Source organism: Aotus nancymaae, unplaced genomic scaffold (genome assembly GCF_030222135.1).
Source record: "Aotus nancymaae isolate 86718 unplaced genomic scaffold, 86718_ANA_hifiasm-v0.15.2.pri h1tg000064l_1, whole genome shotgun sequence".
NCBI classification, from domain to species: domain Eukaryota; kingdom Metazoa; phylum Chordata; class Mammalia; order Primates; family Aotidae; genus Aotus; species Aotus nancymaae.
The window spans coordinates 11,991,770-12,013,025 of NW_026988479.1; the positions used below are offsets into that span (position 1 = coordinate 11,991,770).

The 21,256-nt window shown below is 42.6% G+C and overlaps 1 protein-coding gene across 1 annotated transcript in view; it reads right to left on the reverse strand.

The window, feature by feature from the left end:
- SPOCK1 (SPARC (osteonectin), cwcv and kazal like domains proteoglycan 1) overlaps positions 1-21,256 on the reverse strand; it is a 527,247-nt gene that overhangs the window by 7,526 nt on the left and 498,465 nt on the right. Inside the window, exons 6-8 of the mRNA XM_021664934.2 lie at positions 9,976-10,092; positions 6,008-6,229; positions 2,464-2,526 (exon numbers count right to left, since the gene is read on the reverse strand). Coding sequence (XP_021520609.2) covers positions 2,464-2,526; positions 6,008-6,229; positions 9,976-10,092 — 402 coding nt within the window. The remainder of the gene's footprint in view (positions 1-2,463; positions 2,527-6,007; positions 6,230-9,975; positions 10,093-21,256) is intronic.

Genomic DNA, 21,256 nt, shown 5'->3' on the forward strand with positions numbered 1-21,256 from the left:
TTCATGACAGTGAGATTGCATCTTGTATGGAAGAATTCTTCCTCTTTGTGTAACCTGGGTGGTAACACCATCTCTATCAGCCTCCTGAAAACAGAGGCTCCTGCCTACCACTGTGGCTTTCTATGTTGTCATTTTGTTTCTGATTTTTGTAAGTAAGTGTGCTTACATTTTCAAATTTACCTTTTATTTAGTGGAACAATCCCAGAAAAAAAAAATAGGTGGGGGGACAGATTTCTCCTATTTTGAATCAAGACATAAACCTAGACCCAGCTGACTCTAGGGTCTAGTCTAGAACATGCTACTCACCAGGCTATACCAAGATAACTATATTCTCAGAGATGAAATGAGACCATGGAACACTATAGCTATCACTTAGGAAAGGCCGCTGATGCCGCAGTTAGATGCTTAGTGATGGCCACCCTCTTATTAAGGAGTGTAAGCCATTGCACATTAGTTTTCAAAGAGCAGTAGATGTTGTCAATAGCCCAAAAAGAGATTTGTGAACAGATTTTCAATCAAGGACTGCTTACAAAGAGAACATGTAGATAGCTGGCTCCTCCTTGGACCGAAAAAAAAATTGGGTTGAGCTCCTAGGTTGGTAAGAAGCAGGTGCTGCTCCAAATCTACAATGCAATTATTATAGCTGATAATAATTTGTTATTGATTGTTTTATTTATTTGAATCTGTATGCCCCTGAATACATAAAGAATTTGTAGGCCGGGCGCGGTGGCTCAAGCCTGTAATCCCAGCACTTTGGGAGGCCGAGGCGGGTGGATCACGAGGTCGAGAGATCGAGACCATCCTGGTCAACATTGTGAAACCCCGTCTCTATTAATACAAAAAAAATTAGCTGGGCACGGTGGCGCGTGCCTGTAATCCCAGCTACTCAGGAGGCTGAGGCAGGAGAATTGCCTGAACCCAGGAGGCGGAGGTTGCGGTGAGCCGAGATCGCGCCATTGCACTCCAGCCTGGGTAACAAGAGCGAGACCCCGTCTCAAAAAAAAAAAAAAAAAAGAATTTGTAAGCAAATAAATGGCATTTTTTTCTGAGTGAGCTGGAGTAATCCCCATATGTGGGAAATGTGATAAAGCAAGCTTTAAAACAAAATGAGGTTTATTTTAGGAGAAAGGTAGGCATTTCATTCACATGCACTGGGGTAAATGGAATATGAGACATCTAATCACAGGTGACCCTTAATAATGAGGCAATGTATAAGATATCTATACTGCATAAAAACAGTGTTTTAGTAAACGGCAGTGCACTAGTTCTACAACCACCTGTAGATCATAGGTATTTCACTCAAAATAATATCCCACAGGGAGAAATTAGATCAATAAACACAAAAGTCCTTGCACTGGAAAAACCTATGGAGGAGGGATCCAGTCACTTTGCCTTCAGACCAGAAACATATCTTTATGTCCTTTTACTCAGGAGAACAATGTAGACCCAAGGAGTTCAAAATCATGACAACTTTGGGGAAGTCATCAGAAGCCAAAAGTCAAAGGAAGAGAATACATGCATTTAGAGGTAACTCAAAAAAAATCATAAGAGGAGAAATCACTGGAATTCATAGACTGCCTACATTAGACAATCTGCTAGAAAACTTGCCCATTTCCTTCAAATAAACAGAGAAACTTCTGAAATGGCAGCTGCTTGGGGAATGCACCTGCCTCTGAATGCTTCACAGGAATAATTCTGAATTACTGTTACAGCTGACACCTCTTTTTTTAAAAGAAAGGAAAGCAACGCAGACTCTTCCTTTCTTCAGCAAACCAATGAGAATTTCCAGTGTTTCTATGACAAATGCCAGGACTTCCTCCACATGCTGGAGAAAGGCAGGCTCGGAGCTCTTTAGCCCCTTGAGAGGCCCGCATGATTTGCATGTTAGGAGAACACATATTCATACAACCCACTTGCTTCCACGGTGTTTAAACAGCCTGCATACCTGCATACTTTCCTGGAGGGATTAGGTGAAGGTAGAAATAGGCTTAAGCACATGCATGTTGTTCAACTCTGTCTGATAAATTCTCAAGAGAGGACAACTCATCTCCTTCCTTCAACAGACAACCCTATCTAGGGAATAGAGGAAATGCTATAATTTTTAGACCTTATAGTTCTGGCACTGGAAAGAGCACTTGAGAGCACCATTCAATGATTTCACTTGGAAAGAAAAAGCCAAGATTTGTTTTAGCCTAAGATGAGGGAGGAGTTAGCAGTGGGGATGGTGCTAGACTCCAGCCCTGGCGGAACTCTCTTCTTGCTGAAGGAACACACAGCAATTCTTAACCAGCCACCAGTCCTCTGTTTATGTCCAGCTGCCTGGAAGAGCTCTGCCTGGGGGTAAAACAAGGCATTTCTTTCATGAAACACTAGCCCTAATTGAATAACTATTGTCACGCTGATCATTACAAGGGACATGGCTGGTTTAATTAGTTGTTTAAACAGTGAAGAAATTGTACTTACCCAGCAGGCTTTTCCCCTTGCTCAGCTTCTGAATTCTGTTCATTTCATTCTGGCAAGGGAGACCTAAAAAATAATTTCTGGAAGTCAGTTTCCAGATGGCATGGAATATAATCTCTAATGATTGACTTCACTCTTGACGTGAAATGTAGACAATGACACACCTGGGAGGGGAATTGTTCCATATGCTGTTACTATACAACAAACAAATTCAGGCCATTAGTGTGACTAATTACAAAACAAACCTCATACCACAATGCACTTAAAATAGTATTTGGGGACTACTTGCATTGTATAGAAATGTTTCTTTCTAGTGCCAACTCAAGCAAATATCAAGTACCTAATAGGTAGTGTAACAGACTTTTTCCTTTCTATCAGGAAGGAAGTAATCAGCCAAGGCTTATTAGTGGGGAAGTGTTTCGAATCCACAAACAAACTAATCAGAGGTGACAAATACTTATGTAGCCTATGTTTTGCTGTAGCAGAGGATGGACAGGAATGGTTACTTCAGACCTCACGGTTCACTACCCCTAGGAAAGTAAAACACAAATTAATCCCTTGAAGCCGAGGGACAATTATGAAGATACAGAAGAGATCTGGAGAGGCAGTGATGAGGCTTTATATCTAGGCTCTGCCACCTCCCAGCTGAATACTTTGAGCAGGTCTCTTCACCTGTTCCAGCCTCTGGGTCCTCAGCTGCAAAATGCATGTCATGGAAAAGAAGTCATTCTAAACAAAATGAAAAGTGACCTCATTCGTTCTTCAGAGTTTACCATGACTTGCCTTGGCAGACCTTGTGGTTCATGTTTCTCCCGTCCTTGGCAGAGGGGTTCTGGTTCTCTAAGCTCTTATATTTGGCTGATACTGCCTCTTTCTGCAGGTCCCACATTTGCATATAAAGTATCTAAGCAACTATTTACAACTCTTACCCTGCACAATGCTACCTGGTCTTGGTGCTTGTTCCATGAGAGAAACTGCTAGTAAAATATATTTTGTTGCCTTCTTAAGATGCTTTCAGAGTAAAGGAGAAACATATAAATGGAAAACATCAAAGGAAAGGAGAAACAAATTTCATCTGTATTATAAAAGGTAGCATTTATTATGACAGTCCTGGATGCTGTGCCACAGGTAGGGGTTCTGGCTTTCAGCAACCGTGAGAGTAAGGGCAGCCTATCCAGAGATGTACCATGAGGCCAGGTGACCACTCTGACTCTCGGTTAAAACAGTAAGTAGCTTTACTCTCAGGGCCTGGCACTGTTACCTCCAGGTAAAGCATTAACACACAGGCTCTGTGTTGTAAGGAAACCATGCTAAAAATCACGATACAATATGAATTCAAACCTAAAGCTGTCACTAGGCTTAATGCTGAGAATCGCTACAAGTATTTACTAAAATTTTAAAATGGCTATTATTTTAACATTGATTTTAGGTACTAACAGATATAATTAGAAAAGAGAAATAAATGAGGTATAAAAATTAAAGACGAAGAGAAAAATTATCACTATCTGCAGATGGTATGATTGCATACCTGAAAAATCCAGCAAACCAACCGCAATAACTTATAAATAAAACAAGAGCTTTGTAAGGTAGTTGGAATAAAATCGATGTTGAAACAACCACCAGGGAGGGAGTATAATGTAAAAAAAAAAAAAAAAAAAAAAAAAAAAAACCTTTTTCATTTACAATGGTAACAATAATAAATTCAAGGGAAGTACAATAATTATTAGAACAAAATTTTAAAATGTAACACCACCGGTTGATAGATCCTGTTCTAAGACAAAATGATTCCATATTATACAGCTATTGATTTTTACTTGATTAATCTAATTTTGCCTGATACTAAAAACAATACCAATAGAAACCATTTTTAATTGGGTAAACTGATGCTGAAGTTCACAGAGGGAAAGAAACATATTAATATCCAGACAAATTCTAAAAAACAAAATTAATGGCAGCAAATGATGGTCCTGCCAGATGTTAAAACATTATTGTAAAACAACTGTTATTTAAAAGTCTAAAACTGACTTAGTTAGAATACATAAAAGGATATATATATATATAATTAGAAGCCACATTTCAAATTGGTTAATAAATGAGAGAAGGGCAACTGGATGACCATCTCCAGGGCTGTGGGGGAGGCTGGGAGCCTACTTGACTATGTAAACATACATAAAGTGAAGAACAAAAACGAAAGGTTTCCTCTTATGAAGAAAACATAAGAGATAAAGTGAGCTAAGCTTTATGGAGTCTTGAAGCCAAAACAAGGGAGAAGTTTGACTATCTTAAAATTTCTCCCTAGCAAAAATGCATGAACTGAAATTTGGGAAAAATATTTGCAATATCTTTGTCCCGAAAAGTTCCAGTTTCCTTAAAAAAACAAGAACCTGATAGAAAAATATACAAAGAACATATAGACATTTCACGAATGTTTCATATGTATAGAAGTTCAACCTAACTCAAAAAGCTTGGTAACACCATAGAGAATAGCTATTCTCAAATATTTTTGGTGAAAGTAAAAATTGTTACAACCGCTTTCGAGGTGAAGTCAAGTGGGAAATATTGCTCAATTTTAAAAGGCCTTTTGACTAGTAATTCTACTTGTAAGAACGTATCTTGAAATCCCATACACACATACTTATTTTTCACTGAATGCCCTTTTATAATGCCCACATTGTTTGTTGTGTGTGTACTGTCTATACAGACATGCAGAGAACATAAATTACAGTTGTTTTATATACACAACTTAAGTACTTCCATATTAGCAGCCATCCTCCTTTCCTGGCGGAATATGTCGGGTATGCCAGCTATGCCTGTGGTAGAATGTTCTCCTGAATACCTGACCCACACTGGGTTTTGGGATTGGAATTCAGATGTGGGCCAGTCTCTGCTGGTCCCATTAACTGTGACTGCCATACTCAGGTGCACTCCTCAGCCAGAGGGAGGCAAAGTGAGAGCACCTGCCACTGGCTTCCTGAGAGTCGTCCTGTCCCTACTCTGAATCCCCCTGCAAGCCAACCTGCCTGACTTTGAAATACCCCGGGATCTTTTCTATTCCTCAAGTTTTGCCTCTTTTATTCATTAGCTGGAGATTATTCATAACTGAAATATCCTTGCGTAGGATACTTAGTATAAATCTGAATTTATCCTAGAGAAACTGACAAGTGGCTTTCTCAATGAGAATAATTTTCATTGTCTCTTACATTTGTAAGGTATTTTTTTACATTGAGAGCTCACAATGACCTTTGGATTATGTAGTCAAAGTTTCTATACCCATTTTATAGATGAAAAAACAGTGAAGAGACTTTCCCAAAGGGAGGAGCAGGCAGAAGTAACTGACTCCTTGACTTATTCTCTTGGGTCTTCTAGTATACCACACTAAAAGCAGATATAAACTGGGAGAAATGAGACTGTGGGCCTGGCATTAAATGGAATGAATTATTTATCGTCTGGCAGTGGCTCTCTGCCCTCTCCATAGTCATATGTTGTCCTCCTCTATTCCAGGAAGTCTGCCCTGGGCTAGGGACCCCATGCATCCCTCCCACCTTACCTCCAGGCTTCTGGAAGCAGTAGCACCACTCATTGTTAGAGAGCTTGCCATCCTTGAAGGAGTCACAAGAGTTGAACAAAGGCTTGATACAGGGTTCGTACTTATCCAGGTAGATGGCATTGATCTCTGAATGGTCAAGCAGGAGGTCATAGTTCATGTCCAACTTGTTGAACATCCAGCCCAGGGAGTCCTTGCAGATGGGCAGGATGCTGGTGTCAAACCCTGCCAAGCAAAAGGCACATCTCAGCTGCCACCAAGCCTGGTGCTTCCCTCCTTGCTCACTGACCCAAGAAGATGCCAAGACCCAATCCCACTCCCCTCCTAAGGCTGTTTCCTTCCCAGGATACAGATTGAGTGATTCTCTAGAATATTTTGTGATTTTTTTTTTAAGTGAAACAGTTTAAAAGTCAGCATTTGAGGAAAATCTATTCTAAAGGGAACAAATCCCCAAATGATAATGTATCTGTGATATAAATATGCATTTTCATTTGCTTGAAATGGGGTATGCCCAAAAGAAATAATAGAAACATGATGAGTAAGCGGTATAGCTTATGATACCAAAAACTATGCTTTTATATTTCAAGAAAAATTGAAAAACCGAAACAAAATATTTTTAAAAGGACAGCAGTGAAATGAAACAATATAGCATAATCCAGAAGCACTGATTACATCCCAGAGGACCTTTAAATCCAAGCAGTCTGAACATTAATGGCAAAACAAGCCAGGTGCCTGCCTCTGTTCTCTACTCTTCTCTTCTTCAGTCCCCTAAAGAGATCCATGACATTGAATCCAAATCAACTCAGACAATAATTTCTTTCTTATTTCCCTGGGGGAGAAGTCATCGCTTTCTTAAAGCATTATTTGTTTCCACAATGGAAACTGTATGCACTAAAATAATAACACTTAGCTCAACACTCGGGATATTGAGTCTACTGTAGACATGCCCCAGATTTAAAACTCATCTTCCTTCAGAATCAAAGGTGCCACGCTGTTCCATAAACTGGATTTCCAGGACTAGTTTTATTTTTCTAGAATACCGATAAAAGCAAACGTCTGTGTTGCTATGTAGAAAGCATGCTTCTAAGCACTTTGTACTTAATTATCTCACTGAATCCTTGTAACAGTCCTATGAAATGGTGCCACATCATCTCCACTGTACAGATGAAAAAATAAGGCTCAAGGTCATACAATTGTAGAATGGAGATTCAGACCCCGGCAAGCTTAATCCAGAACCTACATATTCTCAATGACTCCTCTGCTAGCCTTCTGCCTGACTTGATCTTCTTGTCCTGAGACCATCCAGCTGGGCTACAGTGTCATGTTTAGGGATGGGCAGTGCAAGGGGTCCTGCTGGGGTCTGTTGCCTACAGCCTGGTCATTAAGTTTCTGTGTGCATCACTAGGAACCCCTGCTTAGTGAAATGTAGAATATTGCAAAGTGTACCCACTCTTTTTAGAGCAGCATCTTTACAGAAAAGTCTTCATTGTCCAGAAGCCAATAAAATAAGTGCAGCGTCTCCTCCTCTGAGCTTTCTTAGAACACTGTGCTTCCCCTCATTGCCCATGCTTGTTAATCAGACTATAGGCTCCCTGAGGGAAAAGACTGTCTTGTCCCCTTCAGCAGCTTCAGGCATGACAGGCATGTAGTGTTCAATTAAAAAAAAAAAATGTTGGGAGAAGTTTTCTAGCTGCTGCAAACTCTATTGCTTTAAACATAAAATCTTTCCATTTTTAAATTTATTCATTATCTTAGAACATATTTTAAAATACCCTCTTTATTTTCCAGAGAGGCTCTGGGACATAACGTGGCCCCTTCTTTGAACGTCATGATTGTCAACAGTCTTTGACTATGCTGTCCTCAGGGGCTGCTGAATAAGAGGAGATAATTTGCTACACGGCTCTACACTTTTGTATAGAATACTAACATTTTAATACACAAAGAGGAGTTTACTGCTGACTGGTCACCAAAAAGAAGAGCCAATCTCGTTGGGCAGTAGTCAAAAAGTCAAGCCCAGCGCAGCACTACTAGAAAAGTGGTGCCTCATCTGACATCTGTGGTTACCTGGCGTACAGGGGAAAGGAGAGCAGCACTTCTAGTTGGCCCCAAGAGTACAGGACCAAGCAAGGGTCCCGGGCTTCCCCTTCAGAACTCCTGGACTCAAACGCCACTCATTCCTCTGGCCTTGTGGGCTAACCAAGCATCATTCTTTTACATTCCCTTTACTCCAGTTGCTTCAGGATATCAAACCTAAACGCCTCTTCAGGGACTCAATTTGCTTCTGGGCAAAAGCAGGTCTTTTGGAGAAATCTCCAGAGACTGGAGGCTGCAAGCAGCAGTCTCCTCACATTTATCTGCTTTTTGTTGAAAGGTTGTTCAGAAAACCCAAAAGTCCAGCTGCTCCTAGAGGATCCAGGGAAAAAATCTTATTTTGCTTTTCCCACAGATACAACCACCAAGAACCACTTTTGGGACTTAAATGCTATTTTTTCCTTAAGATAAAAGATCCCAACTATTTCAGTAATTGTCCCCCTGGATCGATGTTCTCCACTGATATCTCTGGAAGGTTATGAGCAGCCAAGAATAACTAAAAGTTAGGGAGATCATTTTTGTTTTGGCTGAAGACCAGATGCTAGTCAACCTCTGGACAATCTCAACAGTTGCTACTCTAACTTCTTACCTACTGCATTCAATCCACGAGCATTACTTTCAGAAATTCCAAACAAGCATGGGATCAGGTGAAATGCTCTGTTTTAAATGGCGTGTTTTTATATTTTGACCAAATAATGTCAAAATGACTACATAGAAAAGGCTGTGGCCAAACTACATGTACCAAACAATTGTGTTGTTTAGTAATCTGTTCTGTGCTGACTGGCCACAGTGTGGAGAAGCCTATTCCCTAACTGCCTTTGAATTAAAAGCATCAAAGAGACTCCATCAATGTGCAAATGTGAGGGCCCACTCTGAGTGTTCGCTGCAGCTTATGACAAAGCTGAGTATGGTCTCTGCCAGCTCAGCAGTTGATGCCAATGGGAGGCTCCTTGAGCAATCTGCCTGTTACAGATGGGGAAAGGAGACACCTGTCTGGGAGTTTCTGTGGAAGACAATATGCAGTCTATTGTAAACATAGCACCAAAGATGTTTGCTACAGTGTGGCTTCTATTAGCCTAACACTGGTAACAACCTAAATGTCCCTAAATAAAGACCAAATTAAGTAAGTTGTTATGTCCATAAACTGCATTCTGTGTAGCTATTAGAAAGCAGAATACTATTCACAACATGAAAACACAGTCACATTTCTACATGGTAAAAATTCATAAAACAGTCTGGAAAGTATGATTCAACCTTTGTAATTATACACACACACTTTCATGTATGACACTGAAGAAAACCTCAAAGTATGTACCACAGCATGCTTATGGTCATTAAAATGGTAAGATCATATATTTTTTCCAAAATGCCTATACTAAACATTTTTGTTTTTGTTTTTGAGATGGAGTGTTGCTCTGTCACCCAGGCTGGAGTGCAGTGGCGTGATCTCAGCTCACTGCAACCTCCACGTCCCGGGTTCAAGTGATTCTCCTGCCTCAGCCTCCCCAGTAGCTGGGACTACAGGTGCCACCATGCCCAGCTAATTACATATATATATATTTTTTTTTTTTCTTTTTTTAGTACAGACGGGATTTCACCATGTTGCCCAGGTTGGTTGGGAACTCCTGAGCTCAGGCAATCCACCCACCTTGGCCTCCCAAAGTGCTGGGATTACAGGTGTGAGCCACCACACCCAGCCTACTAAACATTTTTTAATCCAACTTTTTTTTCTTGAGATTGGGACATGTTTAAAGTCAAAGTATATATTCAATGTAGTAGGTGTTTTTTTGCCCCCAAATGATATTGCTAACCCTAAAACAATGTCTAATAAATTGAAATGTGATATTGAAAATAAATGAGCAGAAGTCAAATGGTCTTACTGCCTTGGGCTGTGTTGGAGCTGGTAGGCTTGATGACTCTGTTCGCATCCTCGTGAAGAGCTCCAAACCAATCCTTCAGCCGGGAAGCAAGGTTCCGCAACTCCTTGTCTGTGCAGGCTAGAGAAAAGCAAGCAGGACAAACAATGAGTCTGGGGGCTTTCTGCCCTCTGTGTGCAAGGCTACTGGCAAAGCCATGTTCAAAGCAAATCCTTCTATCCAACCACGACATAACTCCTACCTCACTTGGACAACACCCCAAAGACGCTGTTAGCACAAACAAAGAGTGGGACAAAAAGAGAGCCTGGACTCCCAGGGCGAGCAGCCATTGTTCTGAACTTGAATTTGGATGGCCTCTGTGCTGTGAAAGCAAGCTGCGGTGGTCTCACACTTGTGTCGCATCCTCTGAAGACCATCACACATCAACTTTGCTAACTTCATAAAGCTTGGTCTTGCAGTTTTGCCAGAGAAGATTACATTTACCACTAAACTCATGCCAAGAGATGAACACCCAGGCATAGCTAATGCTCTTAGAGAGAGGCTGCCTAGGACACCAAAAGATCCTAGTAATAGCAGACGCTCAATTTTGCTTTAGCCCAAGGTTTGGATTTGTGGATTGGGCCTATTTTGCTAGCCTTCCTATGGCCTCATTCTTGACTTTCCACTATAAACAGATGGATGCCTTCTCCACGAAAGAGTCTTTTCAGCCCATCTATAGCTATTTAGCTCATTTCTTAGAGTCAGACAGAGTCACTGGGGCAGACAGACACTCCTGAGAACAAGAAAATCCAGATGGATGGGTGGGCAGGTGAGTATGTGGGTGCAAGCTAGTGAAGGTCTTGTAGAATGCTAAGACTTGAGGAAAGAAATCCCAAAGGAAAAAAAAATGGTGCAGAGAAGGAAGTTGACTTTCCCTAGCCCCTCGGGGCACATGCTAATTCTTAATACTAATAAAACCAGCAAAGGGTCCAGGCAGTGGGCTGCTACCAAGACCCAGAGAACCCAGCAATGCGTTTGGGGCCTTCAGCATCTGGAGAGAGAAATTAAAGATCTGAGGAGCCAAAATTCCAATGAGTAAAAAAGGGACAAAAAACAACCCCACTTTTGTAACTTTTCCCAAATTCTAAAGCTCCAGGAGCAGACTGCTAAGGAGTTAAACAGAAATGCTGTTACGAGGCACAACCAAGTTCTGAATGTCTCATAGTGCTGAAGAGACGCAGATTAGGGCTCAGAACCTACCAGTGCTGAGGGAGCCCAGGGGGAATCCCTGGGTCTTCACTGGAAGCCATAGGGACAGTGACAAAAAAGGAGTAGACACAGCCTCAGGAGAACTCCAAGCTAGCCTTCAATCAACACAGGCCTGATTGATTTAAGGTGATCAGTCCCCATCTGCCTGCCTTGTAAAAAACAATGTGAAACTTCTCCAGAAGAAAATAATACCATGCAGATCCTCTCCTCATTTTTATTATCCACATGTGCTTATCAGGCAAGCCCATTTCTCACCGTAGGGCTTTGATGGAGAACCCAACTTCCCAGAGCTCAGGCAGAAAAGGTCTTTCTCCACTCTCCACATTAGGGGAGAGGCAGCCAGGCCCTGACTGGGTCTTTGCAACCTAAGGACTCTCATTTACAACACTGCCTTCTGTCCAGGTAGGATCCAGACTCTCTACTCTGCAAAGCATGGAATAAATGTGTGTCCAGTGTTTATACCTCAGTTTTTAATGACCTGAAGACACTGCCTTGCTTTAACAACCAGAGTATGGTTGTATTTTAAAACACCAGCCAGGAAACAGCACTGAGAAATGTCTAGACAGGCAGCAAAGCATAACTTCTCAGGAGTCGCGCTGGCTGGAATGAATCCCAGCTTTGCCACTCACTGGCTGGGTGACCTCAGACAAGTCAGCCTCCAGCACCACGGCCTCCTTATCTGTAAAACTTGGGATAATATTGTTATATAACTATATTTCAGACAATGTATATTAATTTCTTAGCAAAGTACATGATATATGGTAATTACTCAGTATGTGCCACCTAAGATTTTGATTGCTATTCCTATTTTTAAATTGAAGATTTATAGGTAACCTTAGGGCTAGCATCACAGCATTCAGAAAACCAACAACAAATCCACCTACACACAACTGGCTTTAGCCACATAAGAAATAAGTAAAAATAGATGCTTGTGTTATCTAGTAAGCTGCCATTAGCCATATATATAGCTATTTACATTAATTAAAATTAAGGCCAGTTGCAGTGGCTCATGCCTGTAATCCCAGCACTTTGGGAGGCTGAGGCGATGGATCACCTGAGGTTAGGAACTCGAGACCAGTCTGGCCAACATAGTGAAACCACATCTCAACTTAAAATACAAAATTAGCTGGGTGTGGTGGTGCATGCCTGTAATCCCAGCTACTTAGGAGGCTGAGGCAGGAGAATCGCTTGAACCTGGGAGGCGGAGGTTGCAGTGAGCCAAGATTACATCATTGCATTCCAGCCTGGGCAACAAGAGTCGAAACTGTCTCTAAAAATCAAATTAAAAAAAAATAGTTCCTCAGTTGCACCACTGCATTCAACAGCCCCACACAGCTAGTGACCTCCACACTGGTCAGCACAGATGCAGAATCTTCCCACCGCAGCAGGGTGTTGTGCTGGGTGGCACTGAATCAAGCTAGTGATCATTCTGAGCTATCTAACATTCCGGAGTGTCATCATGATATTCTGACATCCAAGTCTGTTCCCGTACTTCTTCCCCTCAGCTTTTTAAGATGGGCTGAGAAAAAAGATAAGCCCCCACCAGCCAGGAACCAGCATCTCTTGCTAAGCTATGTTCCCAAATAGTAGGGAAGGTAGTTGTTTAGTTGTTATGAAAGTGGAGAATCCTGGCTTAGCCCAGGTGCAGAGGCAAATCCTCAGGAGCAGGCCCACCTGTCTCGCTTAGGGGCCCTAACTCAGAGCCTCAGGGGCACTGGGTGTTCACTTTTCTGACACTGCCCTGCTCTAAGCAGAGAGAATGTGGCCTTTTTTTTCCCCTGAGGGAAATACGTTATGCACTCCATAGTCAATTTCACATTTGAAAATGGGAAATTAGTAGCCTCTTTTTTCTGTATTGCCATGCACACCATCTATTTCAACGTTCTCTGAACAGAGAAAATTGCCAAGTCAACGTGCAGAGGAAATCTCACTCTACAAGATAAATTAGTCAGTCATATTTAACTAAACCCTGACAGATGTGCAGGTAATCTTTATCTTTACAAGACTGCTGGATTTTCCATCGGCTTCCCAAAGTACACAGGCATTGGATGGCTGATGGGATCAGGCACTGGAATCCTGAAAGAAACTTGTCACTCAGGGACAAGTCCACCAGCAGGGAGCCACTGGCGTGGGTCAAGAGAGATCAGAAAACTGAAATGGAGATAGGAGGCTCTGAATTACTGGGCCCCATTCACTCACAGCATCTTCAACTGAATGGTCCTTTATGAGGAGAAAGTCAGGGGCAGATTGCCTGGAGCTTGATACATCCCAGAGAAGGAAATAATCAAAGGCAACAGCCTGCAGAGGGCTATTTTTTCAGATTTGGTATTCCAGCCACAATACGTAGGCTGGTGATGGGAGAAAAGTGTCTGCCTTTTAAGGTACTCATCACTGCCCCGATAAAGGTGTGAACTGGGGATTGAAGCTTTCAGAAGTGGGGACCCGGAGGATACATCCCACACACTTAGTACATTCCTAGGGAAAAGTAATGTTGGTGGGGTGAAAAATACAGTCACATATCCCCCTGCTATTCTGGGGCCATTGTGGCATTCTACCCTGCAGCAATCCTGGTGATTTCTGGAGAGAGGTCCTGGTGAGAGGAGCAGGGCACTCAGGCCACCGGCATCAGACTCTTCAGAGGAAAAGACAGTGTTTTCTTGGGAAAGGATTTGGATGAATCATGAAGACTAAGACCTGCTTTCTTGTGCTCTCCTTACCCTCCTGGGTGGACACATGCTAGCTAGCCCTCTAATTCTCCCATTTTCAATTACATTCCTTCCCACCTTTCATCCCAGTTTCAGCTTGATTTTCACTGCTCTCGTGCTCCCAGTTCTCTCCTCAGCATCCTGCTTCTCAGTGATGTTTCCCCATTTGCCCTCCTGTTGCTACAGGTTACAACGCATCATTTTTACACAATCTCCATCTGCTCCAACAGGGCTGGTGTGTGAGCCGCGTCTCTGGGATCTGCTCCCCGGCTTCATATCTGCTTGTTCCCATAGTTAGAAAATGGTACCAGCAGATACTCACATGCTCAGGGCAAACACTTGGCAATTGTCCCAGTGTACAGTGAAAAATTTCATTGCTTCTTATCTCCACTGCCTCTCTTCTAGTCTCCGAAGCCACTACTACCTCCCACCATGACAACTGGGAACAGACTCCTAATCAGTCTCCCATCTTCATCTTCTCCATCCGGTACCCAAAGTGATCTTTCTAAAATGGACATTTGATCAAGTCACTCTCCTGCTTGAGACACTTTAGAGGCTCCCAGTTATTCTGTAGGTTAAGTCTAAACAACTCTATAATGTGAGCTAAATGGCCTGCAGGACACATGCATTGAAGAGCCAAATCTGTCTTCTGTATCTGATCCTCCTCAGCCTTCACACTCTGACCTTACTGCCCCTCCCACTGGGAAATGAACACCTCTTCTCACTGCCTTGCTAATGACAATTTCTCCATCAGATCTCAGCTTTAAAGTGACATTTTCTTAGAGGACTTCTCTAATCCTCAAACTTGAGTTTTCCCTTTCCTGCACTCCTAATGCCTTCTCAAATGGCACTCATCACACCCATCTCATTCAGTGCCCATCTCTCCCTAAGATTATAACAACATAAAACATGGCCTGACACTGCAGCACTGGGGGCCCAGCATCTAACACAGTCAGTTCCTGGCATGAAGAAAGCTCTCAATACACACCTATTGACTGACTAGAATCACCCTCGTACTGCCTTTTGTAAACTTCAATTTTTCCATCTGCAAAATGGTGCAATAAAGTTTAGCTCATAGCATCACTTTGTGGAATAAGATGAGACAATATTCGTAAAACATAGCTCACAGCTACTGGCATATAGCAGGAACTCAGTAAATTTATGTTCCCCTCTCATATCCCAACTGTCTGCATAATATGTTAGAATTTTATTGTTATGCTTTTTTAAGCCTGAGGAGATGCTTGTGATTTAAAGAATAACATCTCTCCTTATTTTATAGGCGGGTCAGTAGAAGTCCAAGAAATACAGGTTACAATTTCTGTCTGCTGTGGATAAGTTCCAGGATGGGGAGATTGGTCTGACTTACCCACACCTGTATTCTTAGCATTTGCCCTAAAGGTATGTAGTTGTTCAAAAATATATTTTTCGCTATAAATATATTTTAAATGAATGAACAGTAGACCACAGAGTCCCGGAGTTGAACAGCTATTAAGTGGAAGAGACAGGATTTGAATCAGGCTGTTATCCTGCTGGGCCATCTCCGTGTGCAGGGCTTACTTCCTGGATGTGTTAGTCTTGTAGGCAGCCAATACTAACTTATCAATTAATATACTTGGTCCATACTCTGGGTTTAAAAAAATCGAAATGTCAGGCCCTCCCCTGTGTAGAGAGCTCTGCCAATGATGCGGGGGGGTAGCTAGCTGAGCAATAAAGGATAAAGGGAGAGCAAGTAGGCTCTTGCCTTTGTTAGCTTTGGTGTGAGAACAATGGTCTTTTGGAAGAACTGCGAACAGCCTGCTGCCTGTGTCACATGTGTGGCCACTGGGGCTTCATTAGAGAAAAGGATAGTGCCATTGCACATTACTCCAAAATGTGGAAAAAGATAGCTCCCTCTCCCAGGAAAGCACAGCACTCAGGCAGAGAAGGGCCCAGGTAATTTGGTGCTCTCCCAGTGGACTTTTCCTGTCTGTTTGGAAAATATGAACAAAATGCAATGAGCAAGTGTAAGTAAGGCACATTCAGTCTCCATGGAAGGTACCTAGCCCTGGGAAGAAAATGAGATCGCTCCTCTACCTGGCTACCTTTGCCCCCCTCTGCCCAAGGCATGGAGCTTTAAAGGGCTTTAAGCTAGACCGAATTTGAATGCAGACAGTGTTCAAACGAAGCCTGGAGTGCAGCATGAGGAACCCAGCTGATGGGAGGGAGGAGAAGCCACTGTTGCCAATACTATAGGACAGAGAAGCTGTTCCAGGGTTACCATAGCCTTGGTGGGGTTGTAAAGGGGAAGGGGAGCTCTAAGTTATTAGTATTCGCTTATGTGGCAGTTAGACTACCCAGGCAGTAGTCTTTGGGGGAGAGAGGCGTTGCTTCTTACCTGGATGAGTGCCAGTAGTCTGGCTGTGCCTGTACCCTGGGCTCCCACTGTCCACTTCTCCCTGGCCCCTGTGTCCTCCCTCAGACAAAGCCAGGGGCTAGTGAAGAGCTGGTGAGGAAGTTTCAAAATAGGTCATGGTTTTGAAAGTGGAGAGATAGGAGCTAGGAAATACAAGCGTCTTTGAAAAATGCTCCCAAAGTCTGTAACTGGCATTCCATGCTGGTCTCAGCTCATTGATGACTTCAGGGCTGAATGACAGTCTAAAAAGCCCTTTCTGAGGATTTGACAAAAAAGGGGAAGACAAATAATCAGTGGAATAAAAAACATTTGGGAGATGAGATAAAAAACGGAAAGGGGGACAGAGCATAGAAATCCTTTATTCAAAGCTGCAGTGTTACTATCTAATAGAGTGAGAAGTAGCGAGCAAGTGTGAGCGAGTGTGCCTGTCTTAGAAATCCTAACTGAAGCCACATTTGAACACCCAATTGGGGATGTCCAAAAATGGCAAATCTGACACACAGGCATCATAAGACATCTGTAAACCTCTGCTGGGGAACCAATTACTGGTATATTCTTGTAATGCATGAAATCTTTCAGCTAAAGAACCAAAGAATAAAAATAACCCTACCCAGCTCCTCCCCCTCTGTCACAGGACCAGCCTCCTCTCTCAGCCGAACCTCACCAATGCTATCTCAGGGCTCTAGCAGAAGCGAATATGAAAACAATCAGAATTTAAACTTTAGTGCCGCTAAAGGTGATTAAGGAGTTGGGCCGGACTCAAGTTCTCTTTGGGAGCAGGCTGGGAGGCCTCTCAGAAATGGAGACCTGGTGCTGATTCTTTCAAACTAATCTCCTTTAGCCCTCCTAGGTGCTGTTGTGAATAATTACTTAATCAGAGCAGCCCTGGATCAATGTGCTTAGAGTGTCTGCAATTAGTAGCTCCTGTAGAAGGTCTAGCTGAGCCTTCCTTAGGGCAGAAATGAGATAACACTTTACAGAGTCTGGGTTCTAGCAAAAAAAAAAGGGCGCCTTCCTGAACTGCCTGGCCTGGGTCAGGTCTCTTTGCTCCACCATGGCGTTCTCAGGCTGCTGGAAGCCTTCAGCAGCACGTGTCTTGTCTTCCAGTGCAGGACTGTAGGCTCTTCCTCACCAACAGGGACCAAGTCCCTCCTGTCACTGAATATCTAAGCAAACAGAAGGTGCTCCAGTGCTGGAAAAATGTGTAGAAACCCCGAGGAGAGAATGCTGCATGCCATGGGAGCATGACTATGGAGAAAGAGTGAGTCTACAATTCCCTTAAGAACGTGGGCCCCAGTAAACCGGAATGCAAACAGGTGAGGGTTGATTCTGCTTTGCACAGTCATTCTGCCTCAAAGGCAGGAGAGAGAAAGTAGGCTCTGGGCTGGGTGTGGTGGCTCATGCCTGTAATCCCAGCACTTTGGGAGGCCGAGGAGGTAGCGGATCACTTGAGGTCAGGAGTTTGAGACCAGTCTTACCAACATGGTGAAACCATGTCTCTACTAAAAATACAAAAATTAGCTGGGTGTGGTGGTGGGCACCTGTAATCCCAGCTACTGTGGAGGATGAGGATGCAGTGAGCCAAGATCACACCAATGCACTCCAGCCTAGGAGACAGAGTGAAACTGTCTCCAAAAAAGATATATATAAAACAAAAAGTGGGCTCTAGAGTCAGACAGGGCTGAACACAGATCCCAGTGCTGCCATTCTTGCTGACACTACGGACAGGTTACTTTTTAATCTTCAGTTTCCTCATCTCTAGAAAGAAGGTGATAAGAGAACTAGTATTAGGATTGTGTGGAAAATGAAACTATAATAAAATGTACTTAAATGCTCAGGCCATATATACCAGGCTTGCCATGGAGTAGCACCAGGCCACACTCAGTAGCTGTTGGCTATGATTTGATTTGTGTTTGTGGACACAGAGCAGCGTGGGGATCCATCAAATAGAAAAGTAGGGGAATCAAAATCATGCATGTGATGTTTTCACAGGGAATGACCACATAAAGCCATCCAGCAAGATGGGAATCTCTTCTATCGTTTTTCAGAGAAGGTAGATGGTATCTCCCGGGTCCTACAGATGGTAAATGGCAAAACTGGAATTCAAACCCAGCTCTCTCAACTAGAGCTTCGCTCATCTGCTCATCAATGACAACCCCAGCTTCCCCAAAGGTGCCCGTGTCTGCTCTTCCACTAGGCATGCCAAGCACCTCCTTCACGAAATACAGATCACGCACTTGAGTACAGGGTTGGGACCGAAACTCCCTCAGACTTCCAGCTCTCACAACCCTCAGCATACAAGTCATTGCTTTTCACGCAAGTCCCTACTCCTCTCTGATCCCCTGCTTTTTCATCTGTAAAATGGGAATAATGGTTATGGTAAAGATTTTGATTTCAAATACTGACAAGGCAGCCACTATTTCTTCTCTTCCGAGGAGCTTCAGGGGCTGGGAGCAGTTACACTTGAGAAGCTAATAATAGGTTCCTTGCCATAAGCAGTTTTGTAATAGAAAACACAATAGGAGCTTACTGAAGGGATTTAAAAAACATATACAAGGTGAACTGCCTTTCTAATTGGAGATCATCTAACAGAGATTTGAGCCAGGTTATGCCTGCTCAAATTAAATTGCGTTATATGTAATTCCAGCTTTTACTTTTCAGTGCCTAAAACATCAATATATATGCATGTTCTCTTATCCTTAGAGAATGCATCATTTTACGTAAAAACAGACATGAGCAAAGGAATTAGGCTCCATTATTCAGGTGCTTGCTAATAAAGTCTTTAAAATGCAATATTTGAAATAGTTTAAAATACTGACATTAAACTTGGAAAAAGATGAGTTATACTAATTAATCTACAAGCAAAGATGGATAAATTTCCCTATTAAGCCCATTAAGACTATTCTAGGTAAGCTGATTTGAGGAGACTTTAATGTTTCCCTTGATTCTAATGATAATCTTTCATCTGGAAAAAGAAACACATTTAGAACTTGTATAACATCTGTAAATGTGCATTAGTGAAGTAACGCTTGTTTTTTTTTCCTCCCTGAATGATCCAGATCAGGGAAGTTAGCTAGATGAAATAAGCTTTTAAAGCTTCTGATAAAATCCACAGCCATTTTCACACTCTGGGGCAAAAAAAATACTAATAATAATATATATATATAATATGCAAAATATTGGTTTAAAATGCCAAGTCTGGCTTTAATTGTGTTCCCTAGCCAGTGGGTCAGCATTTCCCTACATGGGAAACCTGAAATAGATTAGCAGCCTCATAGCCAGCAATTTTACTGAAGAATTTCATGGCCAACCAGACTGTTTAGGCCCTCAACGAATAAAGACTAAGCTGGAGAAATGACAACTGCTGTTCTCAGCTAAAATCAGCAATGGCAAGTGCTCTAAGACGGGTGTAAAACAGGCTCAACCTGGACTACTGAGAGAGCTATAGGGGTACGGGGAGGACAGAGTCCTGGGAAAGGGGCTAGGTGGTGATGCCTAATTCCTTCAAGGGCCATCCTACTGCGGAGAGGCCGTCTGAGAGTCACTTTGCCTTTTGTTAGTCTATGCGCTCAAGTGGCCAACAATAGTCAATGAAGGCTTCCTGGAGCAGGCAAGAATTGAGCTGAGGCTCATATGCAGGGAGGACTCACAGAGGAAGAAGACATTGTAGACAGGCGTTAGAAATAAAGAGGAGCCCACTTTGAATAAAGTGATTTATTTTTAATGCTCTGCTCAAATTAAATACACCATTTCTAAATCATAAATGTATATAAAATCTTAAATTGCAGCCAGGCGCGGTGACTCATGCCTGTAGTCTCAGCACTTTAGAAGGCCGAGGAGGGCAGGAGTTTAAGACTAGGCTGCCCAACACGGTGAAACCATGTCTCTGCTCAAAATACAAAAAAGTAGCCGGGCTGGTGGCACACACCTGTAATCCCAGCTACTCGGGAAGCTAACGCAGGAGAATCGCTTGAACCCAGGAGGCAGAGGTTGCAGTGAGCCGAGATGGCGCCATTGCACTCCAGCGTGGGTGACAGAATGAGACTCCGTCTCAAAAATAAATAAATCATAAGTTGTATAAATATGTATATATGTTCTGTATGTCTAAGCTATTCCACTATATTACATAATATACAGGCATATATACATCTCAAGGGATGACATCCGACAAAGTCAGCACTGCTTGTTCCAGGGCTGTTATTATGAACTTATATCTGTAAGAAGTTGTTGACAGAAGATGTCTTTTTATGGTATATACAAGTCTCTATTCCTAATGAGCAATTTGTATCCAGTTTGACCTGCTCAGATTCAACATCCAAATCTAGGTATTATTGAACAATTTCAGTTTTGATATTTTTTCAATCCCAAAAGCATCAAAATATGCATGTATGTTTTTATACTTAAACATGGGATAAACTTACATTGTTATTTAACGGAGCAGAAAGCCACAAAGAATTGGTAGAGGACCAAGCTAGGGATTTGAGATCAGATCCTGAAGGTGATGGGAAGCTTAGGAGGTGTCTGGAACCTGGGAATGGCTTTTTTATTTGGGGGTGGGAGGAGAACATTGGTGCACTTTGATTCATAGATTACATGGGGAGGACTAGGCATAGACTTAAAATGAATACTGAGAACCATGAGGTCCTCTTAATTCCCCCAACTACTCCACCATTGCCTTAGTCTAGACTGGATGGTGCTATGGGCTGATGGAAGGGTGGTAGCACAGACTCTTTCTTGCAACAAACGTCCAGCAGCATCTCCAAGGGTGCTGGAATCTAAGGTAAGATGGTGGACATTAAGCTGGAGCTGAAAACTCCCACTTGGAATTGAGGCCAGAACAGAATGATCCTGGAGATGCCTGGACCAGATGCAGCAGGACACCTGCATTATCATGCTTTCAGTGAGCAAGCTGATGCAGGAGGAAGACAGATAAATGAGG